This window comes from Microtus oregoni, unplaced genomic scaffold (genome assembly GCF_018167655.1).
Source record: "Microtus oregoni isolate MIOR12 unplaced genomic scaffold, Mior012 000004F_ref0000308, whole genome shotgun sequence".
NCBI classification, from domain to species: domain Eukaryota; kingdom Metazoa; phylum Chordata; class Mammalia; order Rodentia; family Cricetidae; genus Microtus; species Microtus oregoni.
In genome coordinates this window covers 4,544,320-4,571,329 of record NW_024543063.1, presented here as the reverse complement: position 1 = coordinate 4,571,329, position 27,010 = coordinate 4,544,320, and the positions used below count along the sequence as shown (strand labels likewise).

General features: G+C 48.4%; 1 protein-coding gene across 9 annotated transcripts in view; it reads right to left on the bottom strand.

Annotated features, from left to right (window-relative positions):
• The window catches only part of Hdac4 (histone deacetylase 4), a 257,499-nt gene that overhangs the window by 14,035 nt on the left and 216,454 nt on the right, over positions 1–27,010 (bottom strand). For 7 of the 9 annotated variants that reach the window (XM_041649679.1, XM_041649678.1, XM_041649680.1 and 4 more), the window contains 10 exons: positions 25,791–25,977; positions 23,966–24,099; positions 20,550–20,670; positions 17,479–17,525; positions 13,792–13,899; positions 11,488–11,543; positions 10,462–10,549; positions 8,444–8,563; positions 7,643–7,740; positions 1,292–1,410 (listed from right to left, as the gene is read on the bottom strand). In XM_041649679.1, the coding sequence (XP_041505613.1) occupies positions 1,292–1,410; positions 7,643–7,740; positions 8,444–8,563; positions 10,462–10,549; positions 11,488–11,543; positions 13,792–13,899; positions 17,479–17,525; positions 20,550–20,670; positions 23,966–24,099; positions 25,791–25,977 (1,078 nt within the window). The remainder of the gene's footprint in view (positions 1–1,291; positions 1,411–7,642; positions 7,741–8,443; positions 8,564–10,461; positions 10,550–11,487; positions 11,544–13,791; positions 13,900–17,478; positions 17,526–20,549; positions 20,671–23,965; positions 24,100–25,790; positions 25,978–27,010) is intronic. The other 2 variants (XM_041649681.1, XM_041649682.1) reach the window with 1 other exon arrangement.

The following is a 27,010-nucleotide window of genomic DNA, read 5'->3' as shown; positions in this document are numbered from 1 at the left end:
TAATAGAGCACTGACTCCCAAAGGCCACTTCATAGCTCATTATTCCCTTGCTGAGTGCATACCCTCCCTGGTGAAGGTAAGAGAGAGGCGATCCTCCTTGATTAGATGTGCTGATGGGCAGGGAGGAGAGAGCAGATCCAGGTCCCGACAGAGTAAGGTACTAGGGTCAGGCTTTAGGAACCCAGGCTCTTTGTTGCCTCTGGGCACCACAGTTGGATGAGAAACTGTCAGGCCACTGTGACCCAAGGTGTTACAGCCCAGAGGCCTCTCATATCTTTGCCATGTGCTGCAGCAGAGCAGATGCAGAGGTCACATACAGAGCCAACAAGTTCATCCATGGAGAAATGCAGCCACTATATAAGTCCTGATTGGTTCCTCCTCCACTATATGATATAAGTCCTGATTGGTTCCTCCTCCAGCTCCACAGCCTATTCAAAGATTAGAGGGCCTGCGCCTCTAGCAGAGAACAAAACTCAGCACCAGGCACATGTTGGTATGGGACCCTGCCTTCTCATACTTGGAAAAGGACTGCATGTTTGTCTAGTGTCCATAGTCCAGTTGACAGAACCTAGTGCAGGCCCCGTTGAGTTTCTATCCCCAGGGTAGAGTCTATGGCTTTCAACTCTCAGCCTCCTGCTGCCCAGGGCCTGCTGATGGCTGCTAGCATAGTTTCATTCTGAGTAAGAAATGAAGGTTATGTGCCTCCTACTGCTTCACACAGAACACAAACTGATGAAGGAGGGTCTATGTGTTACTTTCATTGGTTAATAAAAAAACTGCCTTAGCCCTGATAGGACAGAAAATTAGGTAGGTGGAATAGACAGAACAGAATGCTGGGAAGAAGGTAAGTGAGACAGTCGCCATGATTCTCCCACCTGAGACAGATGCAGGTTAAGATCATTCCTGGTAAGCCACTTTGTGGTGCTACACAGATTACTAAATATGGGTTAAAGCAAGATGTGAGAATTAGCCAATAAGAGGCTATAGATAATGGGCCAGGCAGTATTTAAAAGAATACAGTTTCCGTGTAATTATTTCTGGGGTAAAGCTAGCCGGGTGGTGGGAAGCGGCCCGCTGCTCCTCCCTCTACGCTCCGCACCACTACAGAGTGGCACCCAACGTGGGGCTCAAACCCACGGCCCTGAGATTAAGAGTCTCACGCTCTACCAACTGAGCTAGCCAGGCGGCCGGGAGCCAGGGAGGCAGGAAGCGGCCCACAGCTCCTACTACAACAAACCAGTTGTGGGATGAGCAGACATGCAAGTAGGGAAGGTAAACACTAGTGACTTACATTTGGCAGAGAGATTGTACCCTCCAAGAGGTGTGGGGTGGCCTTCCACAGCATCGAAGCCTGATGAAACCAGTACCACATCGGGGGCAAACTCATTTGCAATTGGCATTACCACCGTTCTGCAAAGGATAGGAGAAGGCATCACTAGGTCAGCGAAGGGCATGGCATATGGAAGACCAACAACTCCATTTTCTCCTCTAACTCTCCTATTTAATAAAATTCCCTATTAAAATCAGCAGAAGTATCAACTCTGAATTTAAAGATATTCAGAATTTAATGGGACAGACTCAGGAATGAGTCTAGGTGGAACCCTGGCTGCCAATTCCTCTACTTCAGGGTGGCAGGACACATGCTATCTACATCAGAACTCCCAGGGAAGGCTCAGACAGACAAAGGTGGAGTGGTATGGCCTTATGTGCTACTTCAGTTGGCTTAGTTCTGGTCAGTATGGAGAGTTTATTAAAAATATACCAAGTTCAACCTCAGGTAACCGAAGCTCAGATATGTATTCGAAACCAAAGTTGGGCAGTTGTGGAGGGGTTGGCCTTCTGCTCTTCTGGAGGGTATACACAGTCTAGTGTCTCCTGGAATTGTTTGTCTCAGGATGAAGGGCCTTTCCAAGGCTACCCTGTACCTTGGGGCTCTGTGTACCACTGGTATAGTGCAGGACACATCCAGGTAGCCACAGATGAAGGCCAGCACACTTTATCCAAAAGTCTGGGCAAGAGGCCTTTTAGTCTTGGGGCCACATGGTCTTGGGCAATACAGATGCCTGTGATGTAAAAGCAGCAGCCACGGACAATGAAGAAAGATGCAAACACTGGTGGATTCCACACAGGAGCCATGGCTGTGAATATCTGCTCTGGAATCATTTGCATGGCTTATATCCTGCTCTTCAGAGCAGCACCTCAGCCTCAGACTACACAGCTGTCATTGTGACCCGCCGCAACACAAGCATACCAGACTATCATTTCATTGGTACAAAGCATTTAAGCTGAGCATCTACCCAGTGAACACACTGGCATTTGTCTAGAAACCTGCCACAGTGGTCAGGAGCAAGGAATCAGTCACAGGGTAAAGAACGCCATTGGGGCCTCTGGCTTCTGTGTCACTGGCATCATTGCATGGAGTGAACCTGTCTCCCCAGGAGTGCTCTGCAGGGCTCTCTTCTCTGGGAGTGTGGGACACTGAACTGACAAGATGGCTAGACTGGCAGTGGGTGTCCACATCACACCAAGGAGACCACATCAATGAAAACATTGTCACAAAACCGTTGTTTTCAACAGAGTAATAGAACCCATCATGGTTTTGATAGGGGTTTTAAAGCCAAGTCATTTTTTTTTTTCCAAGTAAAACCATAGTTGTTTGTGCCAAGTGTGGCACTTGCTAAGCACTGCAACAAGGGCATATGGTGGGTTTTGAAGTATAACTGAGCTATTTAATACCCAAAACCTGCCCCCAAAAAAGTTCTGCTAAAATCATTATTAAATGGAGCTCGCACCACAAGTACTGATGCTTACACTAGATGTGTGTTATGGTCCAGAACCAAACCTAAGCCATTCCCCACGCTGGAGTCTAAGTGGTCCCATGTACACATCGGCAGCGGGTACCAGCAGACACAGTCTTTTTCCTAGGCTCACTATGAAATGTGCTGAAGTTAGGGTAACTAGTGACAGCCCTGAATGTGAAGGGTGTGTGGTAGAGGGTGTCTCCAGCAGTCATGTGTGATACCAAGGGTGTCTTTGCTCCTTATTGGGACACAGCTTTTTTAGTTGGATACGCCCTGCTGTACAGTGGATGTGCCTTCTACCCACCACCTTGCTGGAAAGAACCTTAAAGAATGTCCTTATTTAACTGGCGTTCAAAGTTAAATGGGAGACTGGGCTTACATTTTATCTCCCAAAATAAATTTTAAATCATCGACTTAGTTCCTGAAATAGAAGATTCTTTTGTGTTTTTGTGTATATTTGTGTCTGTGAGTGAGAGATTAGGGGCAGGGAGGTGAAGCTTCCCAATATAACAGATCAATTTACTATCTTCCTGGAGGAAGTCAAAATGAATAGCTCTCTGAGAAGGGTGGAAATGTGATTATAGCTCATCCTTGGTGCAGGGAGGGAATGAAGACCCCTACAGGTCCTCAGAAGTGCCTAGGCGAGTGGTCCTATGTATGTAGTGTGATGAGTGTCTCTTCTATAGCTTAGGCATCCTTCATTACCAGTGTTGTCCTGCTTTCAAATCAACCACCCCACAGGCTGTGGTATGTGGGCTCTCATTTACACACATGGTCCAGAGGACACATGCCTACTTCTGTCTGCGCTGTGGCTTGCTTGGTAAAAAGTAGGGCTGGTGCACCAGGCAGGGATGTAGGCTCACACTGCATCTCACAGAGAAACTGTTCACTGTCAGCCACACGGAAAGGCCAGCACCTAATGTAGAGGCCCATAGCCATACATCCCATGTCTCATGAGAGGGCAGAATGCACACAGGGGGCATCTCTGAGATGCACACTAACTGCAGTCAGTGCCTCAAGAGCTAGGTTCCCACATGAGAGCAGGGGTTCCCAGCTCCATCTGGAGAGTCAGTCAACCTATTTCTCTAACTCAGTCCAGGCTGGTGGCTGCCACAGCCGGGGGTGGGGGGTGGCGGACTAAGCTCTGTGTCCCTTCATCCAGGAGTCAATGTTACGCAGCAAAGCTACCAAGGCCCCCCTCGACACTCTGCTTTCACCCCCATCTCCTTTTGCTCACTCTGGCACTCCTATCCCCAATTCCCCACACCGACAACCTCTAATTCAAGAGCTTGCCTTTTCCTCCACAGGCCCCTCCATCACCTCCTCCCACTTACCTACAGCAGGAATTAAAAACCCAGACTCTGTAGAGGGCAGACTCAGACTATAAGCACTTGGGCTGATGGGAGGCTCTTCTGGCCTCAACTGGGTGGTCTGGGTTTCTCCCTGATTTGAGTTTCTTAGGAACCGGAGTAGAGTCCTCACTTTGCATTCTCTCCTAATGCACCAAACATCTCTTTCCTGGATTACTAAATGCCAACTCAGACATTTTTTTCACAATGTTCCCAGTCAGAGCATTCTCTGCTACATACCCAAACATGCTCTTCTGAATCTCTGGCCTGGTGATGTTCAACCCCCTACAAGCAAATGCTGGAGGTCATACTGCCCACATTCATATTCACCCTAGTCCCACCCCCCCAATGCCATGGTTTGTCACTGTTTAACAAGGTAGTCCTGCCTTTCAGGCCTCTTTACATTTTGTTGGACTAGTTGATTCAAACATCCTGCCCACTTCATCCTGGGACCAGGTCTTTTCCCAGGCCACAGCAGAAGACATATCACTTATTATTCACCAGGCACAAACCCTCAACAGAACTCCTGTCCCGGACTGAGGCGTACAGGCAGTTTCCTTGTGGATATCCTTTCCCCCACAAGGCTTGGCCTGGGCCTCACCTCTGGGGGCATCTGAGGGCCCTGATGGTTGGGAGCCATCAATCACTGAATCACAGAGCTTCGAGCTTTATCCCTGGTTCCTGTCTGGGGGTCAAGCAGGCAAGAGAGGCTGCTGGCTCACTAGATTTTCAATGCTGAGCTTTACGTTTCTGTTTCTTGATTTCTAAGACCACCACCACTGACTCTGCTAAAATTCTATCTAAGGAAGCAGTGGGATGTCATCATGAACTGCAACTACCTTTTAAAAAGGTAGCTGATAGTTTAACCAAATATATTCACAGCAAGTCCTTGTCTCTCAGATATTAAGCCATTTAGAAGGCAGAGTGGTAACTATAGCAGATATCAGAGTGTGTACTCACAGGGACCACGTGTGTCTTACCACACCACTCAGTTGTTTAGAAAAAGCAGCAACAGCGGCAGGTTGTACAACAGAATGAGGGTTCAAGGTCCACAGACAGGCAATAGGCTTTGTAGTTTGAGGCCAGTGAGAAATTAAGATGCCATCAGAACAGCAGCACCATCTTTGCTAAGCTTCCTGTGCCACACATGACTGTTCCACTGCAGAGGCCAGGTACTGAGGACAGGTCCAGGACGCTAAGGACAGTGTATCACTCACTCTCTGCTTCCCAGCCCATAGTGCTCTGCCTGAGCTCCGCCAACTTCAAAGCTGTGTCTGGCTTGAGGCCTGGTTTGAATTATAGTTCTTTTCTCCTACAAGTGTCTGGGCCTGAGGAGAAAGTGCCGGTCACTTCTGGATCTCATTAGGGGCAATTTTCTTATCTTTTCTTCATCTGATGCTTGATCCCCTGAAAATGTGACCTGGCAGTAGAGGGCTCTGAAGAACAAGGTGCTGTCTTTGAGGCATGCCTTATCCCATGGGGCCCCAAAGGAGTAGACTGCAGAAGAAAGGGGGAAGGAGCCTCTGACCCTTCTTTCCCCACCTGATGCCCAGGGAACCATAAATTGTGAACTTCAAAGTACTACTTTACATTAAAATAAAAAAAAAAGCAACCTGAAACAATTTCCCTTTTCAAAGCAATTGAAGCTTTAGAAGGCGCCATCAAAAAGGGATTATCATCCATATACTTTGCTAACCGTTAGGACAGATGTCAGGGTGACTAAGGAAGGAAGGCTCACCTCAAAGGCTGGACAGGCAGGTCAGACACTGCAGATACCTGGGCAGGGACAGCAGGGGTCAGACTTGGCCCCCGGATCACAGAACTGCAGGCATACTCAAGAAATGCCTCCAGTGAGCACAGTTCAGAAGGCAGAGAGCAAGGCCTGGGGGACGAGGGCCGGCCCAGTCACCGGCTGCAAGGACTGATGTGAGTGGAGGGTATCTGTTACTGTCATCAAGCGAATACCATCTTCTCTCTGTACCAGAGTCACCATGAAGCCTTCACAGGCCCTGACCTGCAAACGGTATCCACTCAGAAACAAAGGTCACTAACTGGGTAGTGGTTTCTTCTCACATTATGGATAGGCTATTTTTCCAGTGCTGTGCAGAGGGTATGACACACCCTGGTTCTCAGGTTTAGCTTTCTCAGACTTCCTAGTGTTTGGGGGAAGTTTGTAAGTGAGGCGGGCACAGATCAGTGGCGTGTAGAGACACCGGAAACAACCAAAGGGATCAGAGGTAAATGGCAGGAGGCAGTCAGCACAAAGCTTCTAAGGCCTGAGTGATCCTTGCCTGCAACTGGCCAATAGCTGAACAGCAGACCTTTGTAACTTCACCAACTGAGATTTGTCACTTCTAGTCTGGTCAACTCACACCCACTGGGTCAGGCCTTTACCATACTGGACCCTAACCACCTCTCCAATAGGAAATGGGACTGGGAACCTGTTTCAAAATGAGCAGATACTGAGAAGTGTTCTGAGTTTTTGGTACCACAGCTACAGAGCATAGGCAAGTCCACATACATTTTACAGATACAGCTCACCAACTAGCGACATACACACTTGCATACATATGTGCTTATACTTCCAGAGATCTATGCCTTACAGGCATATATGCACATAACAACAACAACACCACACACACACACACACAGTCATATAGATAGTGCCCCTCAGGAACATACAGACACATGTACACATGTCTGCACGTAAGCATGTCTACATGCACATAAGGCACATGATTGTACACATGTGCTTCATACGTACAGTGGTCAAGGCAGAGAAGACCCCTGGAGGTCTGATGATGCTTTCACCCACAATACAAATAAATAAGTAAAAATGAATAAATAAAGTATTTTATGAGACTGAAGGCCCCTCGGGCCCATCCAGGCCCTGGAACCACTCCTGGGCTGTGGTTGACTTGAGTGGTGTCTCCTCATTGCACAGCAGTTAGGGAAAGTCACCATGGTGTAACAAGAGGAAAGTGACAGGCCAAGCCATCCACTATTGGCTGTATGAATGGCTTCAGTCTGGCCTGATGTAAATACAAAGAATTATGGACAACGAAAGTCAATGTTTTTTTAAAAAGCAACCACGTTGCAGCCAATCTAAGGGGCCACAGCAGCACAAAAGATGTGATATAATGAGATGACTCTTCCCTGATACTCATACAAATAAAGGGGATCCTACTTCTCCTTTATTAATTTCCACTTTTTATACCTTCACAAAGGCTTTGTGGAAGAGTGAGCAGGAAATGAGATCTGAGATTTACACTTTCAGTTTCCACTGACTGAAGGTGTCCAGCATAGGGGAAGTCTTACTCCACCTCCTACTGTCTCCTCACCTTATCACTGGGACCCAAACAGGCTCACATGAGAAGGGAGCTGGTAACACAAGTGAGACAGTTCAAAGATCAACCCCGGAGTCCCCAGTCTGCTTGGCTGCCCCTGGACTCAGAAGGGCCAGTCTGTGTGACTGAACAGATGGGTACTCACCTGAAGGCTGCCAGGTACTCTGCATCACCCATGGGGGGTTCGAGGCCTCCCGTGAAAGCCATGTTGACATTGAAACCCACGCCTGGCCCTGTGCCCACCTGTGGTCACAAGGAGAGAAACTGTTGTCAATGGCACTCTGAAAAGACCACCCGAGACAACTGACACTTGAATTAGGATATGTTGGGATGACAGGCCCGTAGGAATATTCATGAGTCCTGTGTGCATGTGCTCACCAGTGAAGCTGGCCACTCCAATACCAGGCACTAAGATCAGTGGAGCAGATTTTACAGGGCTGCAGCTGCTCACAGACCCTTAACTAGGAGGAACCACTGAGAGACACTTCTGAGGACCTGTGCATCATGTGTGCACAGAAGAGGCTCTATACTTTGGGACTGTCTTGGGAAGGTAGGCTCTATGTTCCTGGGACCACCAAGTAGTACCAAATGCCAGATGAACAAGGGGCATGAGTGTGCTGCCTAAGGATGCCCACTAAAGACAGTGGTTTGGAAAGGCATCACAAGGTACAGAGAAGGTACAGAGAAGCCGGTGTCCTGGAGGAACAATATAACAACTCCTTATGTTTCCTTGCCCTGAATGGAACCAGAAATGATGTATAGATTCTCACTGAACATTGAACAAAATTCTGGTCCAAGGCATGCCCAGCATAATCTAGGGTAGCATTTTCTAGAATGGCAGTCTGGGGTGGCCTGCATCTGCCCTGCTCTCCAGATAGCTGTAGCACCTGGCTCTAAGCTGGCATGTCCCCCCAGTTGTCCCCAAAATTTCACATACTCTACGTACCTCATCTGGTGCTCCACTTCCCGGGAAGAAGTTCCCATCGTCATAGCGGTGCAGGGACATGTAGAGAACATTGGGGTCATTGTAGAAGGCCTGCTGAGTCCCATTCCCATGGTGTACATCCTGAGAGACCAAGAGAACTGACTCAGGGAGGACCAGGCCTCAAGTATAGCCCTCACCATCCAGCTGTCCCCTGTACCTTGGGGTAACAGTTCCTACTTGGTGAACACCTTAGAATCTTAAGCCTGGTTTGCGTCTCATAGTAAGGTGCTAGGGGTGTCAGCAGCATCAAGAGATGCTGAAGTTTAGAGTCTGAGTTGGCAGGGTCTCTGTAACACACACCAGAGCACATTCCTGACTTCAGAGAAGAGAATGGGGCTAGCTTCCAGCTGAGTTGAGGCTGGGATTTCAAACCAAGCCATCTGATTCATCTTATGTGCCTGCCTCATTTACAGTGAGCCATTTCCGACTTCCATCAAGATAATTACCGATTATGGGTTGGCTACGTTCAGGTACATGTAAGGTATTTCTCATCGCATAGGGCATATGGAAGAAGAACTTAGGTGACAGACGGTTACCCAGGCCCCCATCCGGAAGTGAGCAGCTGTTTTCTTAAGACATGATACCTGTGTAACTGAGAACCAGAAAGCAAGAAAAAGAGGCAGCTTTGATTTCTGCCAGGCCTGTGGCCACTGCTGTGGGCCATGAGAATTGGTCCCCAGGACGGGCAGGCTGGGTGGCTCTGCACTGCATGGCTGTGTGTGTGAAAAGTTTTCTCTACAGGGTTATCTGTGCTCAATGTAGGATGTGGATGTTCAACCACTCGAGAAGACAAGTGCCCCTTCTATCTTCACCAGGTCCCCGCTGAGAGGAGCAACCATGGATAACACTGTGTACAGTAAGTCATAGTAGTGTCAATGTGTCACCATCATGCAGTTTAATGCAAAGTGTGGTCCTGGGGAGTGTGCCCTGGTCTTGGGAAGATGAGACAGTGTCTATGTGGGGCACCTGCTGACTCAGCTCTTCCCAGCCTAACTGTCATACCTATGCTGACACTAACTGTACGGCACTTCTGTCTTTGCCCATATCTATCTCTGCTTGTTCCCTGAGGAAGGGTCAGGTTGCAGGAGGGACAGGCTCACTGGTAACTGCCTTCCATGCCTTGGTCTTATTCTGGATCCAAGAGTTGACTTGTCTCCTGGTTTATGTTTTGTTGTTTCTTTCTGAAATTGGAAGGGCATGAAATCCAAATGACAACCCCACCTGATGTGGGCTTAAAGTATGTCAAGAGACACAGAATCAAAGTGTTTCTTTGTGCATGTGTCTTAGATCCACCGGCTTCTTACAGCTTTTCACATATTATGCAGAAATGCAATGCAGGGTCATCCAGCTTGTCCTGGGGCCACAGTGATGATCACAGGCCTGGTAGAAGCCCAGACTGCCTGTTCACCTGCTGCTCGGAGCTCATGACACCCAGGCACTTGACTAAGAAGGGGTGCTGACATGCATATCCCGACATCTGGCTACTTCTGACATTTGGCTTAGCTCTCAGAGAAGCAGCAGCCATTCCAGACAGTTGGATTATGAGAAGCTGTGCTCGTTTGGGAAGACGGAGGCACAGTCACTTGTGTGAAATGAGTCTCAGCTAGCATAAGGTGGGCAGCCAGGTTCATGTCCCCAGGTCAGAGCACAGAGTCAGGCTTAAACATGACCTTCAAAGCCCAGTCTCCTGAGAGGTCATACAGAAGACCAGCGATGGTGGCCTCCCTCAAATGTGTGTACTATCCTGGCAGGTTAGGCTAATAACTGGCAGGATCGGCTGGTCTCAGTCCTGAATCCACCTTCTAATGGGTTCAGGCTTTACTTCGCTGATTTCTGGGACCATGTTCAGAAAGTTTAGTTTGTTCCCTGATTCCAAGTGTCAGTAGAGGTGAAGGCCCATGCTCAGTCAGGTCGTCCACTGGGGGAGCAGGTGGGCATGCATGCTCTTTCCAGGCCTGCCTGGGCAGGAAGTCACTCACCCAGTCCACAATGAGGATCTTGCTCACATTCAGCCTCTGCTGGAGGAGTTTGGCTGCAATTGCCACAGAGTTAAAATAGCAGAACCCCCTGCAAAGATGATGTCTAGTTACTGTTTTTATACAACTCATAGTAGAATATCAACAGTCTATGAGATTCTGGAGGGTCCAGGAGAAGGCCATTCGGTTCCTAACTGGGACCTTTAACTGGTGCTAGCGATTAACCAACAGACATAGACACACAAGCCAAGTACATATACTACAGATCCACAGGTACATAAGCACGTGTCACATAAGACCCACCTGCCAGACACACATACCACACTCAGAAATACATACTGAAGTATGAGCACACACAGTATAGAAGACATCTTCCCACTATAGACAATCTCCCTACACCCCAGATATGCACACAGGCACACGTAAGTCTATACACTACAAGACACATATAACATACAGGTATATACAAACACACATGCACACACCACAAATATACAGACACAAATACATACATCTACATATATCAGATACACACATGCAAACACATACTGAAGACACACACAGACACTGTTAAAGGTTAATAATAGTTGTCAACTTGACAGGATATGAAATCATTTGGAGATAACTATTTGAGATTATCTAATTGGGTCAACCTCTGCAAGGCTATGAGGAATTATCATGCTTAGGTTAAAAAGGGTGGTAAAACCCATCATAAATATGAATGGTACTATTCCCGTGGGTTAAGGACCTAACGCATCATCACACACATCTCAGGCACAGCTTCCCTGATGTCATAATTTCAACCACTTGAACCATCTTTCTTAAACTCAACAGGGAAGTCTTTGTGTCTATATTCCTCATCCAACTGCACGACTCTCAAATCACAGGTCTACCTCGGCTGTGGGCAAGGGAGACAAAGTAACACAGCCTGGGTGATGTACACAAGGCCACTCAGCTCCTCCCTGGGTCCTCAGATGCTCACCCAGCCCTGCCACCCATGATTTTTATCAGCCTCCTGTGTCCACTTACATGGGTGTGCTCTCCTCAGCATGGTGTCCTGGGGGGCGAACCACAGCAAAGCCATTCTGCAATGATAGCAGACAGTGGGAAACAGTGAGGAAAGGCATTTCATACCCCAAAGTCATCACAAACACCAGTCATCAGATTCAGACTCCACAGGTTGATGCGGTTTCCATTATCACTGATCCCACGACATGGATGGGAAATGGGGTTAGTTGGCTCCTTTATTAAGGAGTCTGTAAGTTGGCTCCTTTGTTAATTAGTCTGTACAGAAAGCCTGACCTGAGGACAGACAGTAGGCCCACTGGCTCTGTTTCTAAGTGTCAACAGTCGGGGTTGCAGACACTGGCGGGGGTGTGGCCTAGGATCCCAGACAGTCTTGTTGCCTGTTGCTCACCAGCAGCCTTGTGGCAAACATGGATAGAGATAAAAGAAAGCTGGGCATGCTAAACTCCAGCAGGAAGATCAGGAGCTTGAGGCCAGTCTCACCTACACTGTGTAAGAACTTGTTTTCCCATCATCCCCTAATAAAACAAAGTGCTCATATAGACTACTGCTGTGTCCATGCTATGCTTCAAGCAGGTCTTGGGCTCACCTCTGTTGCACCCACAGCACCCAATTCTACTCCCATCTATAAGGATAATCACGACAGAGCTGGCACTGGATGGCACGGCTGCACAGCCTACACCCCATCACTTATACTCTACAGAACCAATGGCACACCACTGGGGCTGCTGCTGTTAAACACTCAACCAAGTCTGACTCTCTCCAGCCCCAGGAAGTGTTGGGCTGAGCACACAAAGGTCAGCCAAGGGGACTGGGTTGACAAGACAGGGCAGTGGTAAGGCTGAGAGGGAAAGACCCAAGACAGATGCCACCCTCTGACACTCAGCACTGCAAACTTTGTTCTCATTTTTGTGCCTGCACTCTGTGCTGAGTTCTGGGCACTGGCTTCAGGAGTCTAACAAGCCTCCGATTCCACCTGCCTCTTGTACTGAGCAGACAACACTATGTATGGTGCTGAGCAGCAGGCAAGCATGGAATGAATATACAACAGCCCTGACAATGAGCACAAATGAATTCCCAAGGGGACGTTTCCCCATGAGCATCCTCATGGTAAGTTTCCACAAAGTGGACGCCTTCCATCTTCAGGCCCACATCTTTTAGCATACCATCCTGAGTAGAGAAGACAGTGTGATGGTACTGAATGGGGCCATGTGTTGGATAGCTACAGGAAGCCTCTCTGCACACTGTTCACTGTGAGCTGAGTCAGACTCTCTTTTCTTAGAGATATACTTTTTTCTTGTAAAGATGAGCAAAATTATGGGCCTTACAGCTTGAGATCTAAGACACTTCTCAAGAAGAATAATGCTTTTCACTTCTGGGAACAGGATAGACAGGAGGTGCCAGTGATGGGATTTGGACTTCACACGTGCCTGTCCCTATGCACAGGGACTTTGGACGGGATGGCATTTCTTATGAGATGAGTGGTAGGTAGCAGTAAGAGTTTAAAAAAACAAAACAGGGCTAGAGAGACAGTTCAGAGGTTAAGAGCACTGGCTGTTCTTCCAGAGGTCCTGCATTCAATTTTCAGCAACCATCTATAATGAGATCTGGTACCCTCTTATGGTGTGCAGGCATACGTGCAGGCTAACACTGCACATATAATAAAGTATATAAATCTTAAAAACACAACAAAGCATGATTTCTGTTAGGGTTAGGGATGCTGAGATCTAGGACCTTAACTTTCCAACCGCTGTCTGGTTCAGTAAACATCTTGGGGGTGAGACAACTACACAACAAACAGGCGGCTGCAGGGTCCACGCTGCACTACCTTCAAGATTTGCCATGTGCCAACACTGGCACAGGTCAGAGAAGTTAGCTAGTCTCTAGTTTTCATGAAGACCACAAGACACTCCCTTTTCAACCCTTGCTTACACAGGTCAGTGTCTCTCCACCAGTTTCACACTGTTGTAAGACAGATGTGAATCTAGATGCCATGCACTATGCCAGATGTTATTTTACAATCAGTACTCTGAAAATGTCTCATTTTTTAAATCTCACTTAGTTGATACTGAAGAGGGAGCTACATGAACAAAAGCTTTCTGGGCTCCTGAGCAACTGGGAAGGGGTAAAGGGCCGCACAGATCCACCTCAGAATGTGAACTATACATTTTCATCAGCATGGAGCGTCTACATTATCCTGGACAGGAGCCAACTTGCACCAATGCTTTCCAGGCCCTCGCCAGAAGGAAAAGGACATTGGACTGACCCTCCTTGTGTCGCCCAGCTAGATCTATTGTGCTGACTGACCTTTAGCTCTCCCGTGGCCACCTTGAAGACCAGCTCCACCACGCAGCCCACAGCCAGGCGGGCTGCCCCCGACGAGTGTACCTCATTCCATATGGTGTCGCTATCCACCTGTGAAAACAACACTCCTCGGTGAGCCAAATCCTGGGTCACTGTCACTGCCATCACACAGGGTTGTGCAGCCTGGATCCCCTAAAGCTCTGCCCCTGTGTTGTAGACTGGCCAGGGCAGACACAGCAACCCATATCAAGTACATTTCTTTGAGATGTGCTAAAACATTAAACACAGGAATAAGAATCAAGTGACCAGAAATACCATGTTCCATCCCCTCTGGGATATCCTTCTCCTTTCACCTGTTCCAACAGACCTGAAGCTGACAGTGAGGATCCTAGGCTACTTTTGAAATTGGAACTGGAGCTAAGAGTGTGTTAACAAGCAGAAAATGAAATGGAAGAGAAACTACAATCAGTGCTCTACTTTGTGTTAATTTTAACTGCACGCTCTTACTATGGGCTCAGAGTAATTAAATGGGACTAGGGCATGAGGCATAACAAAGAACCACCAGGTCTGTCCTGGGTAGCCGGAAGGTGGCTTGTTAGTTTCCACTTCAAACAGCAGCAGGCCAGCCAGTTCTCTACTGGCCTGGGCAAAGGAGACGGCATTACAGTTTTTTAAAGCTTACATTGGAATATGTGTGTGTACACAGGTATGAACACATGAAAGTAAATTCTTGTGGAGGTCAGAGGACAACTTAAAGGAGTCAATTCCCTCCTTTCACTACATAAATCTCAGGGATTAAACTTGGTTGTCATGCTTGGCAGCAAGAATCCTTACCTGCAGAGCCATCTTGCAGGCCCAGGAGGATATATTTTTAAGGTTTGGATAGTGGGGAACAAGACAAGGCACTCCCACTACTGGGTCTACAGGAAAGCCCAAAGCGGAGTCTAGGCAGGGATTAAAGGGCTGCAATGTCAGGGCACAGAACAACTGTCAATGTATGTGTGCCCTGTGAGGATACATGGGGCCTGGACCAGATACACTGAGATTTAGGCCTTGCCAGGGAGTTATGGCCTGGGGGAGTAGGGTGAGTGTTGCTTGGCTAAGAAGTTAAAGCTGTTTAACTTCTTAAATCTGAGGTTTGCCAGATCCTCACATACACCATCTCTGAGCACTCAAAGAAGCTGGAAATCCAGACCCACAAGCACCTCTCTTTATCTCCATCTGGGCCTTCCATGCCATCCTAACTGATAGACACTGATCACCAGTGGGAGGAGCAACCCTTTTCAGCTTTTCCACAAGCTTCACCCTCAGAGACAGACAACCTAAAACTCCTTTGTACGGGTTTAGACTTCACTGACAGGGGTACTTAGCCCTGGCTATGTTCTTTAAAGAGCTCCCAAATGCCAAAGGGTGACCTGCTGGGAGGCATCATTATTCAAAGTTGAGACAGTGGCTTGTGGTCCTATGAAGACCAGCTTCGGCTGGAGAATCAAATCATTATCAGCTCATTATAATATCAAAGGTGACAGTGCAGGAGACAGTCCATCAGTCCAGGGGGCAGCAGTGTCCTGGGCAGTTCAAGTCAAGTCAAAGGCTATGTATGAGCTCAGTGATCATTTCCTTCCCAAGTGTGAGGAGGGAGCCTGGCTTTAGACCTGGGCTAAGACTTGGGGAAGGGACTATGCATGTCATTCACCTGATCTTCCAGGGCTTTCTGTAGACTGTACGCTTCTGGACATTAGAGGTAAGTGTCGTAGTCTGGCCAAGCCCCCTTCTTCACAGAGGAAGGGGTGAACCCTTGAACAATCCCCATTACAGTAGCCCAGGTTGCAAAGACTTGACAAGACTTCCCTACTACTTTCTTCCAGTGTCTGTCCAGCTGCTTCCCTTGAAGTGGTACCGAGGGGCAGCCCTGTTTAGTCAGGGTGGTGATGGGAATGTGGAATGGGAGCTATAGAAAAGCGCTTTACAGGAAGGATAGACATAGGTGAAATGGAAACACAGACGCATCTGGGAAATGAAAACTGAATAACAATAATGGAGCATGTGGCAAATTTGGGTGAGTCCTGGGAATCAGGAGGCTCAAGTGGGAGGGTAGGTCCTAGGCAGGGCTGGGACAGGAGCAGGGAAAGTCAAGAACACAGGTCCTTACTAGTTTGGAATTTACAATAATGAGGTGAACAAATGCAGGAGTGTTTTTATTTGGTTTGAAAAAATGGTTGAAACTATTTTCAAACCTTAACAGAGCTAATGAAGGAGTTTTCAACTCTGAAAGAACTATTACAAGAAGGAAATGGCAATGGAAAGCTGCTTCCAGGGACAGAGGGCCTGCCTTTGGGTGCCTGCTCCCCATCCTACACATCCTACACAGTTCTCCCATTGCTCTGACACACCGGTGGCTTGGCCCTAGAAGGAAAACTTAGTCTACTCAGGCCAGAGCCTGTAGGCCTTCTTCCTGCCTCAGAACCTATGCGAAAGACCTGAAAATCCCAACTCCCCTTTCCAGGCTGGGTTTCATTGGCTCCACTTACATCTGTGCAGTGTGTCTGCATCTGGCATGCCTGTTGTACCTCAGATCTGGGGCTAGTGGTGCAGGAGACTGCCCAGGTTTGCCCCTAGATCCAAGCTTGCATTTAGTTTTCATTTGCAAATTATAAATGCTGCCTTGCACAGGGCCCTCTGGTTGCAGGGCAGTGCAAATCCAAATCTTTTCAAGTCGGGCCAAAAATTTGCCCCGAATTAAGAGATTGCAGCCTATTTACAATACAAAACAAAGTAACTCCAGGAGGGCTTGGTGGTGGTATGAATAGATTGCCATCGATTCTCTTTCTGACGGGACAATTTTCAAAGCAGCGATTTCTGTAAAGACTCAGGAAGAAAACAATTTTGTTTCATTTCCATAACAGAATCCAGACCTCAGCTTCACCCCAGGATCTGTGATCAAACATGGTACAGGTTTGGCCTGGACAACTCTGGCCCAACACACAGTGGTGCAGTGGGATTCAAAGGGTCAGAAGATCAGAAAGGAGGGTTGGTCCCGTTCTTGCATCCCAGAGGACAGGAATACAGCAGAACCTCTATCTCCCGAGGCCAGTGTGGTGACAGAGACTAAGACTAAGGGCTGTCTGTGCAGTTGGAGTAGACACTTTGATGGCCGGTTCTTTGCCACTTGTGTGTCTCAGTCTGTTTCCCAAGTGACGAGTTGCTCTTTTCACCTGGCTATAGAAATGGCTATTAACCACAAAGCAGAGAATGTCACCTGATTCATGGGCATGTTACAGAGAACTCTTATCTGGAGTACAAGTTAGTAAGTGGTGCAGAACAAGCCCACTCTGCCCCAAGAAGCCTCTGTGGCCTGTGTGAACACGAGCACAGTGCTATTGAGGATGTTCCAAGGCAGTCTACACATAAGGTGCACAAGAACTGAGGATTAGCAGGGCTCCAGATGCATTGTCAGACAACCTTCCCCTCAAAAAGGTGCCTGAGTTTGGTGAAAAAAAAAAAAAAAAAAAAAAGCTCCCAGCTCTCAGTTCCTTTGAAGCCCCACATGGCCCCGCCTGTCCCGTAGTACTGTTTATGGAAAACACCTGGCAGCCATTACCCACTCGAGAGAGCAAGGCAATGATTTCTGTGACCACTGGGGCTCTGAGAACAAACAGGACATTATTTACACATTAAAGAAATACTTACCCCAACACCACCACAAGGGAGCCTGACAAACACGGAGGTCAGCGAGCCTGTGGGGAGAAGATGAGGGTCAGATCAGGGTAGCACTGGATCCGTGAGTGCATAGTCCTTAGAGCGTGCTGTGGATCCCAGGACAAGATGGTTCTTGTCCCACTGGCTCCCCTGTAAGGCTCCACCACTAGGCAAAAAGTACAAGGAGAGTGGCTCTGCCAGAGCCTGAGAGGGAGCAGGCTTTCATGGTTAGACAGCCACAGGAGGGGGGGTGGGCCTCCCAGGAGACCTGCACAATCCAGACATCATGCTGCCTTGAGAACCTGTGGGCAGGGAAGCTTGTGTATACCTGATAGTATTCCTGCTAAAGCACAAAACCTCTTCCATTAAGTGCTGGAAGATCTTGGAGTTAGGAAAGGTTCTATGTATCTACATGTCTGGCTGAAGGTCCAAGTATGGATCTCAGTAAATTAGCCCATTCCTGGCCTGTTACTCGGGGGTACTGGGCCACTATGGGCAATGCAGGAATAAGGCCACACCTGCATATTCCTTGCCACTATCAGTCCTCCCAATTCATGCTGAGGAAACAGCACTGTTATGGCCTCCATTTCCTACTGTTTCTTGAAGGCTAGGACTCTTGGGTCCTACCGAGGCCACCTTCTTATCACCCCTGCCTTTCTGCCTCAAACAGCTAAGCATTCATAGCATAGGTCCAGGGCTTGGTCCTTATTTGCACATACAAATAAGGGAGGCAGAACAGGGAGATTAAATACATCTTTCCTTCAGTGACAGGTGGGCAGCAGGTAAAAATGCTCTAAACTTTGCATACACAGGTTCTTGCAGCAGAGTGAAATCTTGGGCAGATATGTAGGGGAGTTATATAGGGAAGCAACATGTCAAATCAGTGTCTTAAATGGTAGCTATCCTTTCCAGAGATGACATCCATTCAGGGAATGGGGATAGGGTAGGTAGGGAAAGTCTGGGCCTTTGGGAAAAGGCTGGGAAGGAAGGATGTGGACTACAAGCCACACTGCACCTGCTCACTGTGTACTGTTCAACTGCAGCCATTATGGGTCTGTATCACAGACTGAAGCCATTGCACAGGGCACCTGGCATCTAAAGTCGGAATCAGCCAGGCATGAAGAGACAGCACTTTCATTATTACCCCTCATTCTAACAAAGGTATGACAGTGCAATGTCAAGAAAGGAACCTGAGACTTTCTTCAGTAAATTCACATTGATTATGTGGTGGCGAAGGCTATGAAAGTGCATTTCCCTTTGAAACTAGAGCCAATGCCATGTACATTCCAGATGTCAATCACTGAAATATTTTCATGCTCATTTCCAGCCAGTGAAGAGGGAAAAAGGAACGTTATCAGATATTATGCACAGAAAGCACACTTGAATAGGAGGCAGGGCATGATGCTCATGACAAGAGCTTTTATGTCCATCACAAGCTGTATCCAAGGGTCCCCTGTTCTAGATTGAGTATCTTTCACCCCAGCTTAGGCCACAGCCTGACTCTACCTGTTGGCAGTTTGAGGTCATAACCACTGAGTCAGGTTGCAAAAACACTCCTGAAGTCTAGCCCTCTGGTCTGCTCCCAGCAGAGTGCCAGTTGATGTTTCAGCATGTGGATGGACAGACAACGCACACTCTGCAGCAGCCAGTCTTTCGGAGGTCTGCCTTGACAGCTTTACAGCTGACCCAAGCCGGACCTTTCTTCATCATGACTGTTAGGTGTCCCCTTGCTTCTAGGGAAGGTGACTGCCCACCACAACGGCAATTCACTTCAGGGAAGAACTATAAAGGGTCTTTGTACATGAAAGAGAAATGTGTGGATTGGATTTAAAAAGGAAAGAAAATCAAAGTAGTATTTACAAATCTAACTAGGGCTACTTTAACAGAACTTGGGGTAACTGGTATTACTATGTCTCAAATACTTTGGCCAAGGATGTTTGTGAAGATCTGTTGTTAGGACCCTGTAGAAGCTTAAACAGGGGTCTTGAGGGGTTAGGCAGTGACAGACTAGGTACCTCCCACAGTGTGAAAGGGCAAAGCTTAGCCAGGAGGGAAAGAACACCAAGTGAGGACCTCACATGGCCACCACAAAGACACAGGGTACAGCAACAGAGTCAGTCACTAGCATGGCTGCTGGGGCACGGGGATGTGTATAGTGTGTGGGGAAAGCGTCCTAACAAAGAAAGAAATCCATGCACAAGTAGGCTTTAGTGGAGTAGTGCGGGCCACAAGCTAGGGACTAGTGTTCAAGTGACCTACACTTCTTCCTTCACCTTTGTTCATAGTATCTTCCCAATTCGAGGACACTAAGTACAGCCTTAGTCTCTAGCTGCCTGGCAAGCACTGTCCTGTCTGTTCCTGACCTCATGTGGAGCCTACACTGGCAGCTTCGGATGGGCAATAGCTCTGTAAACATGAGGATACTATTTTCTGGGAACTCTCACTGTTAGAGTACTTTGAACTGGCCAAGTTCCTGCAGGGGGAGTCCCCTGTTTTCTGAGGGTGAAGGTGAGCACACATGGGGCCCATTTGGGGACTGCAGGTGGGAGATGGACTTTGGGCATCTCAAGAACCCCCATTGTTGAACCATGACCTGAACTCAGAGTCCCAAGGCAGAAAGCACTAACCCTAGCTCTGTCCTATCTATCCCTACTGTCTGTCGTCTTGGATCACTGCAAAAGTCACCACAAAGCTGCTGGGTTCTCTGGGGTAAACCATATATGCAATGTAGGTCCCACAGCTTGTCAAATCCTACTTTTTATTGGATAAAGACCCTGGTGGTGAGGTAGAGTAGATTTCTGCTAGTCAGAACATGGCCAAGCCTGGGGCTCTCCCTGTCCTCTCAGCCTCTTCCTAAGAGATTTAAGAAAAAAACTGCAAACAGGACAAAGACTGTACACTCCTGCTCTCACACAGTCCTGAGCAGCTTCCAGAATGGACTGTAGGTCCAGCCTTCCTGTCCTGGTCAGCCACACAGTAGCCCCAGCTACAGGGGTCAAGGGGTAGAAACATCACTTGCAGGAGATCAAGCCTGGTAGGGATGTAAGGAAGGTCTCGAGTACCTAGAAGTTTCTTACTGTCCAGTTTCTGTCTGTTGAGAGGGTTTGTGCCATAAAGGAGTGTGTGGGCCTCCGAGTGCACTGTCTGCAGCTCTTCCAATGTAGCTTTGCGTCCACGGATGCACTGTAGGGACATAAGGTAAGAACAAATATGTCAGGACAATTTCTACTTCAGCAAGGCTACTGCGCCAGAGGGAATACAGTTCGGTTATGATGATGGGCATATAATTATTAGATTATTGAAAATCAGAAACAAAACAGTTCCTAACACAATCTTTAAAAGTATTTTAGGTGGCTTGCCTTTTAATCATAGCTTTGAAAAACATTTAAAAATGATTCTAGTTTTCAACATGCTACCCTTCACTATCACACATACGATTTTCAACAAATTATTACTTTGCTTTCTGGAACCAGGGTCTGGGCTTAAAACAGCAAGAAGTATCAGAGGTGAGGCAAGCTGCCTGAGCTCATTCTCAAAGGACTCAAGACATTGCTCTAGTGTCCCTCAACAGCAGCTCTCTGTGGCCCGCTCTTGCCCACGGCTGACACACTGGAATCTGTGCTTACACTGGGAGGTGCTTAGGAGTGTTGTGCTCCTCTGCAGATTGTAAGATCACCACATCTACTCTGGGCTACCTTCAAATCTCTAGACACTAGCAGATGAATGCCTGCCCTTCAGTTGAGTTAATCACTTAACCTAGCTGGCCGGGGGGTTATGAAACACAAATATTTTATAGGTAAAGTGCTCCTTGGAGGTCAGCAAAGGAAAGTCCTCATCACTCAACAAGCTGTTGACAACAGATCTGCTTTCCCCTTCCTGACCACTTGTCTGGTCCAGCAGGCGCTGACCTACATGGTGAAGAACCTAAATATGGTATGGCCCTGGTTCTGCAGGTTGGCAGAGGGGCCTGGGCCTACAGAGAAGACCTCTCTCTAGTTCAGACCACTCATGGGGTGAGACCACCCACAGGCCCTCCAGAGTGAGGTACAGTCCAAGCTCTACTTTCAGAGTCAGTGGTTGGGAGTCTATGGGATATCATAGCATCATCTACTTGACTTCTGTGTTGGATATCAACTCTAATGACAAGGGCCTAGGACTCAGGTTACAAGCCAGACAATGGAGACCTGGTGTGAATGCAAGCTTGCTTTCTTGGGCTGAATTAAGGAACAGCTCCTCTGTACAACAAAGAGCTGACAAGGTAAGCTTCCCATGCTTGGGATTACAGTACTTACACTTAGGAAGCTGGTCAGTGCTTTTACTGTTGCCAATGGTTCTAAGCCCTATCTTGTCCTAGCCTACCGGTATCTCCTGAGGCTCCTGCTAACTCTGCTCTGACTTCATAGACTGACATCTAAGAATCCTCTGCCAGCGGCCCAGATATGGCGAATATCTCTCACATCTCCATGACAGTCCAACGGAAGGTGAGGTGGGTGGCTATCCTGCTTTCTCAGATATTTATACTCTCAAACCAGCCCAGCTCTACTTGCTTTCTTAGCTGAGAATCTGTCTCACAGTTGTGCCTGAATATACTTTCCTGGGAGGGGGCAAGACATCGGTGAATGCTGGCAACTGAAGGATGCCTCAGGGCAGCATCTGGATGGGCAGGATGGCAGGATGCAAGGCCAGCTGGAGCAGAGAGGAAAGAGGCTTTTTCTCAGGGCTTGTGTACACAGGTCAATGCTGCCCCCCAGTGGCATAGCATTCTGGATAGATTCCCAAACAGGTGCCTGTGGCGCCTCACCTCACCCCTCAATGTTCATTTCCCACACAGAGGGCCATCAGGAGCAGGTGTGAGCTTGATATTGGTTTGTTCCCAAAAGTGAGGCACAATTTGAGAGGTAAGGGACACTGGGGACCCGTGAGCCCTGGGATGATGTAAATGAATACTGCAGAGCATACAGGAGGGCGGTTGGGCTCACAGAGAGGAAACAAGTAACTGCTGCTCCACGAGGCTCCTGCTAGTGCCTCTGAGCCTCCTTGTGCCCTATCCTATGCTGATGTGCAGGACAATCTGGGGGAATGACATGGAGGGGTTTTTCAAGTTGAAGAGAGGCCATAGCAGATTCCCTTGGCAGGTACTGAAGGCAATCCTGTGGGTGATGCTAGTCCTACTGCACAGATGGGAAGGCCCACCTGAGTCTACCAGCTCCCAGGAGCAGAGCCCTGCCCTACACAAGTTTATCCTTCTTCCTCAGCTTAGGACTCCTGAGTGCACAGGACCTGGGACTGCATCCTGCTGAGCCACGTGTGGAGAACCAGGAGAGGCTCAACATGATCTTGGCCAGAGCCATACTGTATGTGACCAGCTCTGTTGTGGCCAAATGTGGGGTAAACCTGAACCCCACTGGCAGATAGGGAGACCTTCTGAGAGCAAGCATGGCATCTAGGAAAACTGAGGACCACACCTAGAGAGACAACCCTATTAGAGCCTTCCTACACAGATCCCTGGGGCTGGCATAAAGGAACCAGAGGCAAAGCTAATGGGGTTGGGGGACAGAGGGAGGGTGGTGGTGGGGGGAGAAGGTGCTTTCCACGCTGGCCACTGCCTTGCAGAACCTAACATTTGAGGAAGAAAAGGTCCAAAGCTTTCCACATGTCCTCAGAGAGGCTTTCTGATGTAGCTGATAGGACTAACGGGACAAGTAGGCTCATCTTCCCCAAGTCTTGAACTGCAGAAGTATGGATGTACACACTGGCCAGTCAAAGGAGCATGCTGAAAAGTAACTAGGAAGAAGGCAGAGACAGCCATGGGGAAGCAGCCTGGCACTGTGGGTTTGAGGAGCACAGCCCATGGTGCTAGCTTCTTTGTAGAAGATACAGAATCTTAGGAAAACAGTTTGGACTCTGCCATGGGAAGCCCCAAAGGTTCATGGAAAGGAAGCTACGCACCCAATCTGGTAGTGTTGGTACTGTGGGTCCAGCAAGAGGTGGTTCTGACAGGAGGTAACTGGGAAACAGGGACTTCACCCTTAGAAGTGATAAAGGTTCAGGCCTTTATGACTAAATTAGTTCTCAAATGAACAAGTTGTCACAGAGAAAGGCCGGCCTACACAGCAGTCTCTTTTCTGCTTCTCTGTCAAGTTGTGGTTTAGTCAAGGCACTTTCGTGAGATGCTGGTACCTTGGTTTGGAACCTCCAGCGACCAGAACTGTGAGGTGGTAAACAGACCTCTCTGCTTTATTAAAGCAGAAGACTCAGGTATTCTATCACAACAACAGCAAAGGTGCTGAGATGGGCTTCTCAGAAGCCATAGATAGTATGGATGGGGATGAGGAAACATAGGCAATGTTTCTCGGATTTTCTCCATCACTGTAACATGAAAACAGGCAGACACTGTGAATAGAGCAGGCTGGAAGCCATGTCCAGGAGCAAGAAAGGCAGTAGATGTTTCTCTATCACCTTAGATAGACCCCCATACCTCACACTTGCCACGGAGACCAGTCTCCTGCAGGCGGGACCAGATGCTCTGAATCCTCCCAGCATGCTCCGGGTGGCTGTTGGTGTTCCCACAGGTGCACTGATGCTTCAACATCAGTGTGTCATACACAAGGCCTGCAGTGGAGCAGAGCTGAAGTCAGAGCAGTGCCCAGGGCTGAGTCAGTCAATGCCAGAAGGCAGCCCTGGACAGCAGAAGAATTCCCAGGAGGAGAATTGGTTCTTGGTTCAAGTTTACCCTATCTCCTTTTCAAGTGGGAACTAGAGGATCTAGATACAAGCAGAATGAGAGACCCAGCATTGTGCAACACTGTAGCTTAGAAAAACTATGGCTGCATCATTGGGATTGGGCCAAGTTACGGAATAAAAGGTGAGAAGGGATCGGGGTCTGGTAGTCCTTGGGCTATGCTGAATTCTAGTAATGACAGGTGTTGGCCCTTCGAGGCCATCTGCCTGGTCATTGACTAGGCTCTGCATTTAGCAAGTCTGTTGGGTAGACATTGCCCAAGGTTACCACATGGTCCAGGCTGGTCCAGGCCAGCATAAGTTTTGTGGTTTGCCACCAGATAAGGTCCAGAGCAGCTGGACACAGGGAAATGGTGGCATGTGTGGGCTCACTCAAGATGGACATAAGAATACAAAGGGAGCTGGGTTCCATATGTGAGATACATAAACATGCCTATCTGACATGAGCAAGTATATGAACACAGCTCAGAAGCTGCGGACCACAGAAGTCTATCAGTCACGAGTGGCTTCACAGAATGGCACAGATAGGAAGGTCTCTTCTGACTAGCCACTAGCCAATAAACACTGTTTACATGCAAGTTGCCACCAAGGTTTCATGACAGAGTTTCCCTTATCTGAGCTGCAGTCCTTTGAGGACATATTAATTTCAGCTCATGGACTGAAAACTTGGTGGGTTTTATGAAATGCAGTTTTAATTTTTTTGAAGTAATTTTAATTTCTATGTATTACTACTGAAATGTTTCCCTTAACAGGAAATTTCCTTCTAAGAAAAGAACTTGGCTGTATTTGCAGTGTACTGCAGGAAGACATTTTGTAAGACCTGTGAAGGATAAAGCCATTCTGTATTTACATAACTTTTCTTCATTAGAAAGAAATGTTAAATCAAAACACTATGAAGAACCATCCTAGCTTCCCTGTTTGTCATTACAGGAAGCTACTGGAAGAGGTGGTGTGGCTATCTTGTGGAGATAGTTTTCTGTCCCTGCCTCTATGAAACTGTGGTCCACACTTCTGCTTAGTTTGTTCCGGACCTCTGGACCTTTTGCTAAGGTGCCAGCAAGACACTATTTCCAACCCACAGGGCAGGTGCAATGCCAGAGATGAGAGAGGCCCAGTTAGTCCCAGATCTTGCTGTGTTCTGCTCTAGCAGAGCTTTTCACTAAGCACTGTACAGGGTGTCACTGGAGCCTTGGGGCAATGCTGCCATCTGGGTTTGGTTTAGGGGACACTTGCAGAAGACCAACACTGCTACTGCTGCTAAGAATGGGACGCTGGGAAGCTCTGCGCTGGCACAGGTGGGACTGCTTTCTGCAGGAAAAGAGAAGGTGGTTTTCTGAGCTTGTGGCCAGCCCCAGAATCACAGCACTGTAGTGTGCTCCCATGACTGAGTGGGGTTCTTAGGCCTGGCATGGCGCTGGCTGCTTGTCTCTGGACAGTGTGGTCTGGGTTCTTCCCAGATTCAACTGTAGGCTGCTCCCTTAGCCTCATCAGTGGCTTGCTCCATACTCCCAGACTGCCCCTGTCCTCTTGCTTCCCCCTACCAGCAAGAGGCTACAAGTTACCTGTGGTGAACCTTGGTTTGGAGGGGGGCTCCTGGACTGACATGGGGAAGGTGGCAGATGCTGGGGAGGACTGAGCCCGGGACAGAGGTCTGTGGCTGCCGAATGACACAGGGATGCCAGCAGCCTCCATTGATGCCTGGTAGTTCCTTAGCTGGTGGATCCTCTGTTGCTCCAGCAGGAGAGCTTGCTGTGGGGCAAGATAGAGGGCCATTAGCGGCAGAACATTTCCCACCAGTCTGTGACACTTATTACTCAGTCACCCCTAGCCAATGACAGGCCTCCGCACTGTTGGACAACTAACCATGGATGCATGCCTCCTAACCATGGGCTATGATCTGAGTGGGATCACAAGAGAATGCACTTGGCACACTGGCCATGCTTAAGAGGATGAGGGGACTTGCCATCTCAAAGACCTACAGGGAGGTGTGGTCCAGGTGGGGCTTGGGAAGTGTTCTCTAAAGAGAAGGTGAGCAGTGGTGGAGGGGCTGATATTTAGACAGGGTTCAGGTCCTCGGCTAGGGGAGTCACTCTGACCATAGTGAAAATGGGACAGTGAAGACATACTGCCACCCCTCCACAGGTTCTTCTTCTGTGAGCCAAACTCAGCTAGAGAGCACAGGCAGGTACAGAAGGGCCAGCTCTATAATGTCTGATGTGTTCCTTGCCTTGGCCTCAAACCACTCTAGCATTCTCAAGCTAGGAAGGCCAGAACTAGGGTGGGGGAGATGACATAATGAGACATGCTAAGGGCTCAGGTGCCCAGGAGAGAGGACTGGGTTGACAAGGGTAGCTGTAAAGTGTGGGATCACCACTCAGGGGATTTGCTACCCGAGGGATGTGAACCCTGATGGGGACTCTGGGGACTGGCTGAGGTACATGTCCAGTGGGAAGTGAACCAGCTGTGGGGAGTGAGTCAAAGATGAGATTCCCAAAGTTGACCTGCCCAGAGGCTGCTCCTTCTGTAGTGAACAGAGGAAGTCACTTTCTAGGGCCCTGAAACAGATGAAAAAGAAAACCATGCCATCCCATGCCACTGCAGCATGTTAAAAAGGAAGTCCAACTCCCACCACCCCCACAAACCTCGCCCCAAGTCCAATTTGATGGACAGATCTTATGGCATTGAAAATACCAACTCTTGAGAAGCAGGGCACAGCCCTGGGCTGTGAGCAGAGGATGGGAACTTTACCTAGATGTAAAGCCTTCAGCAGACAGAAGGGGAG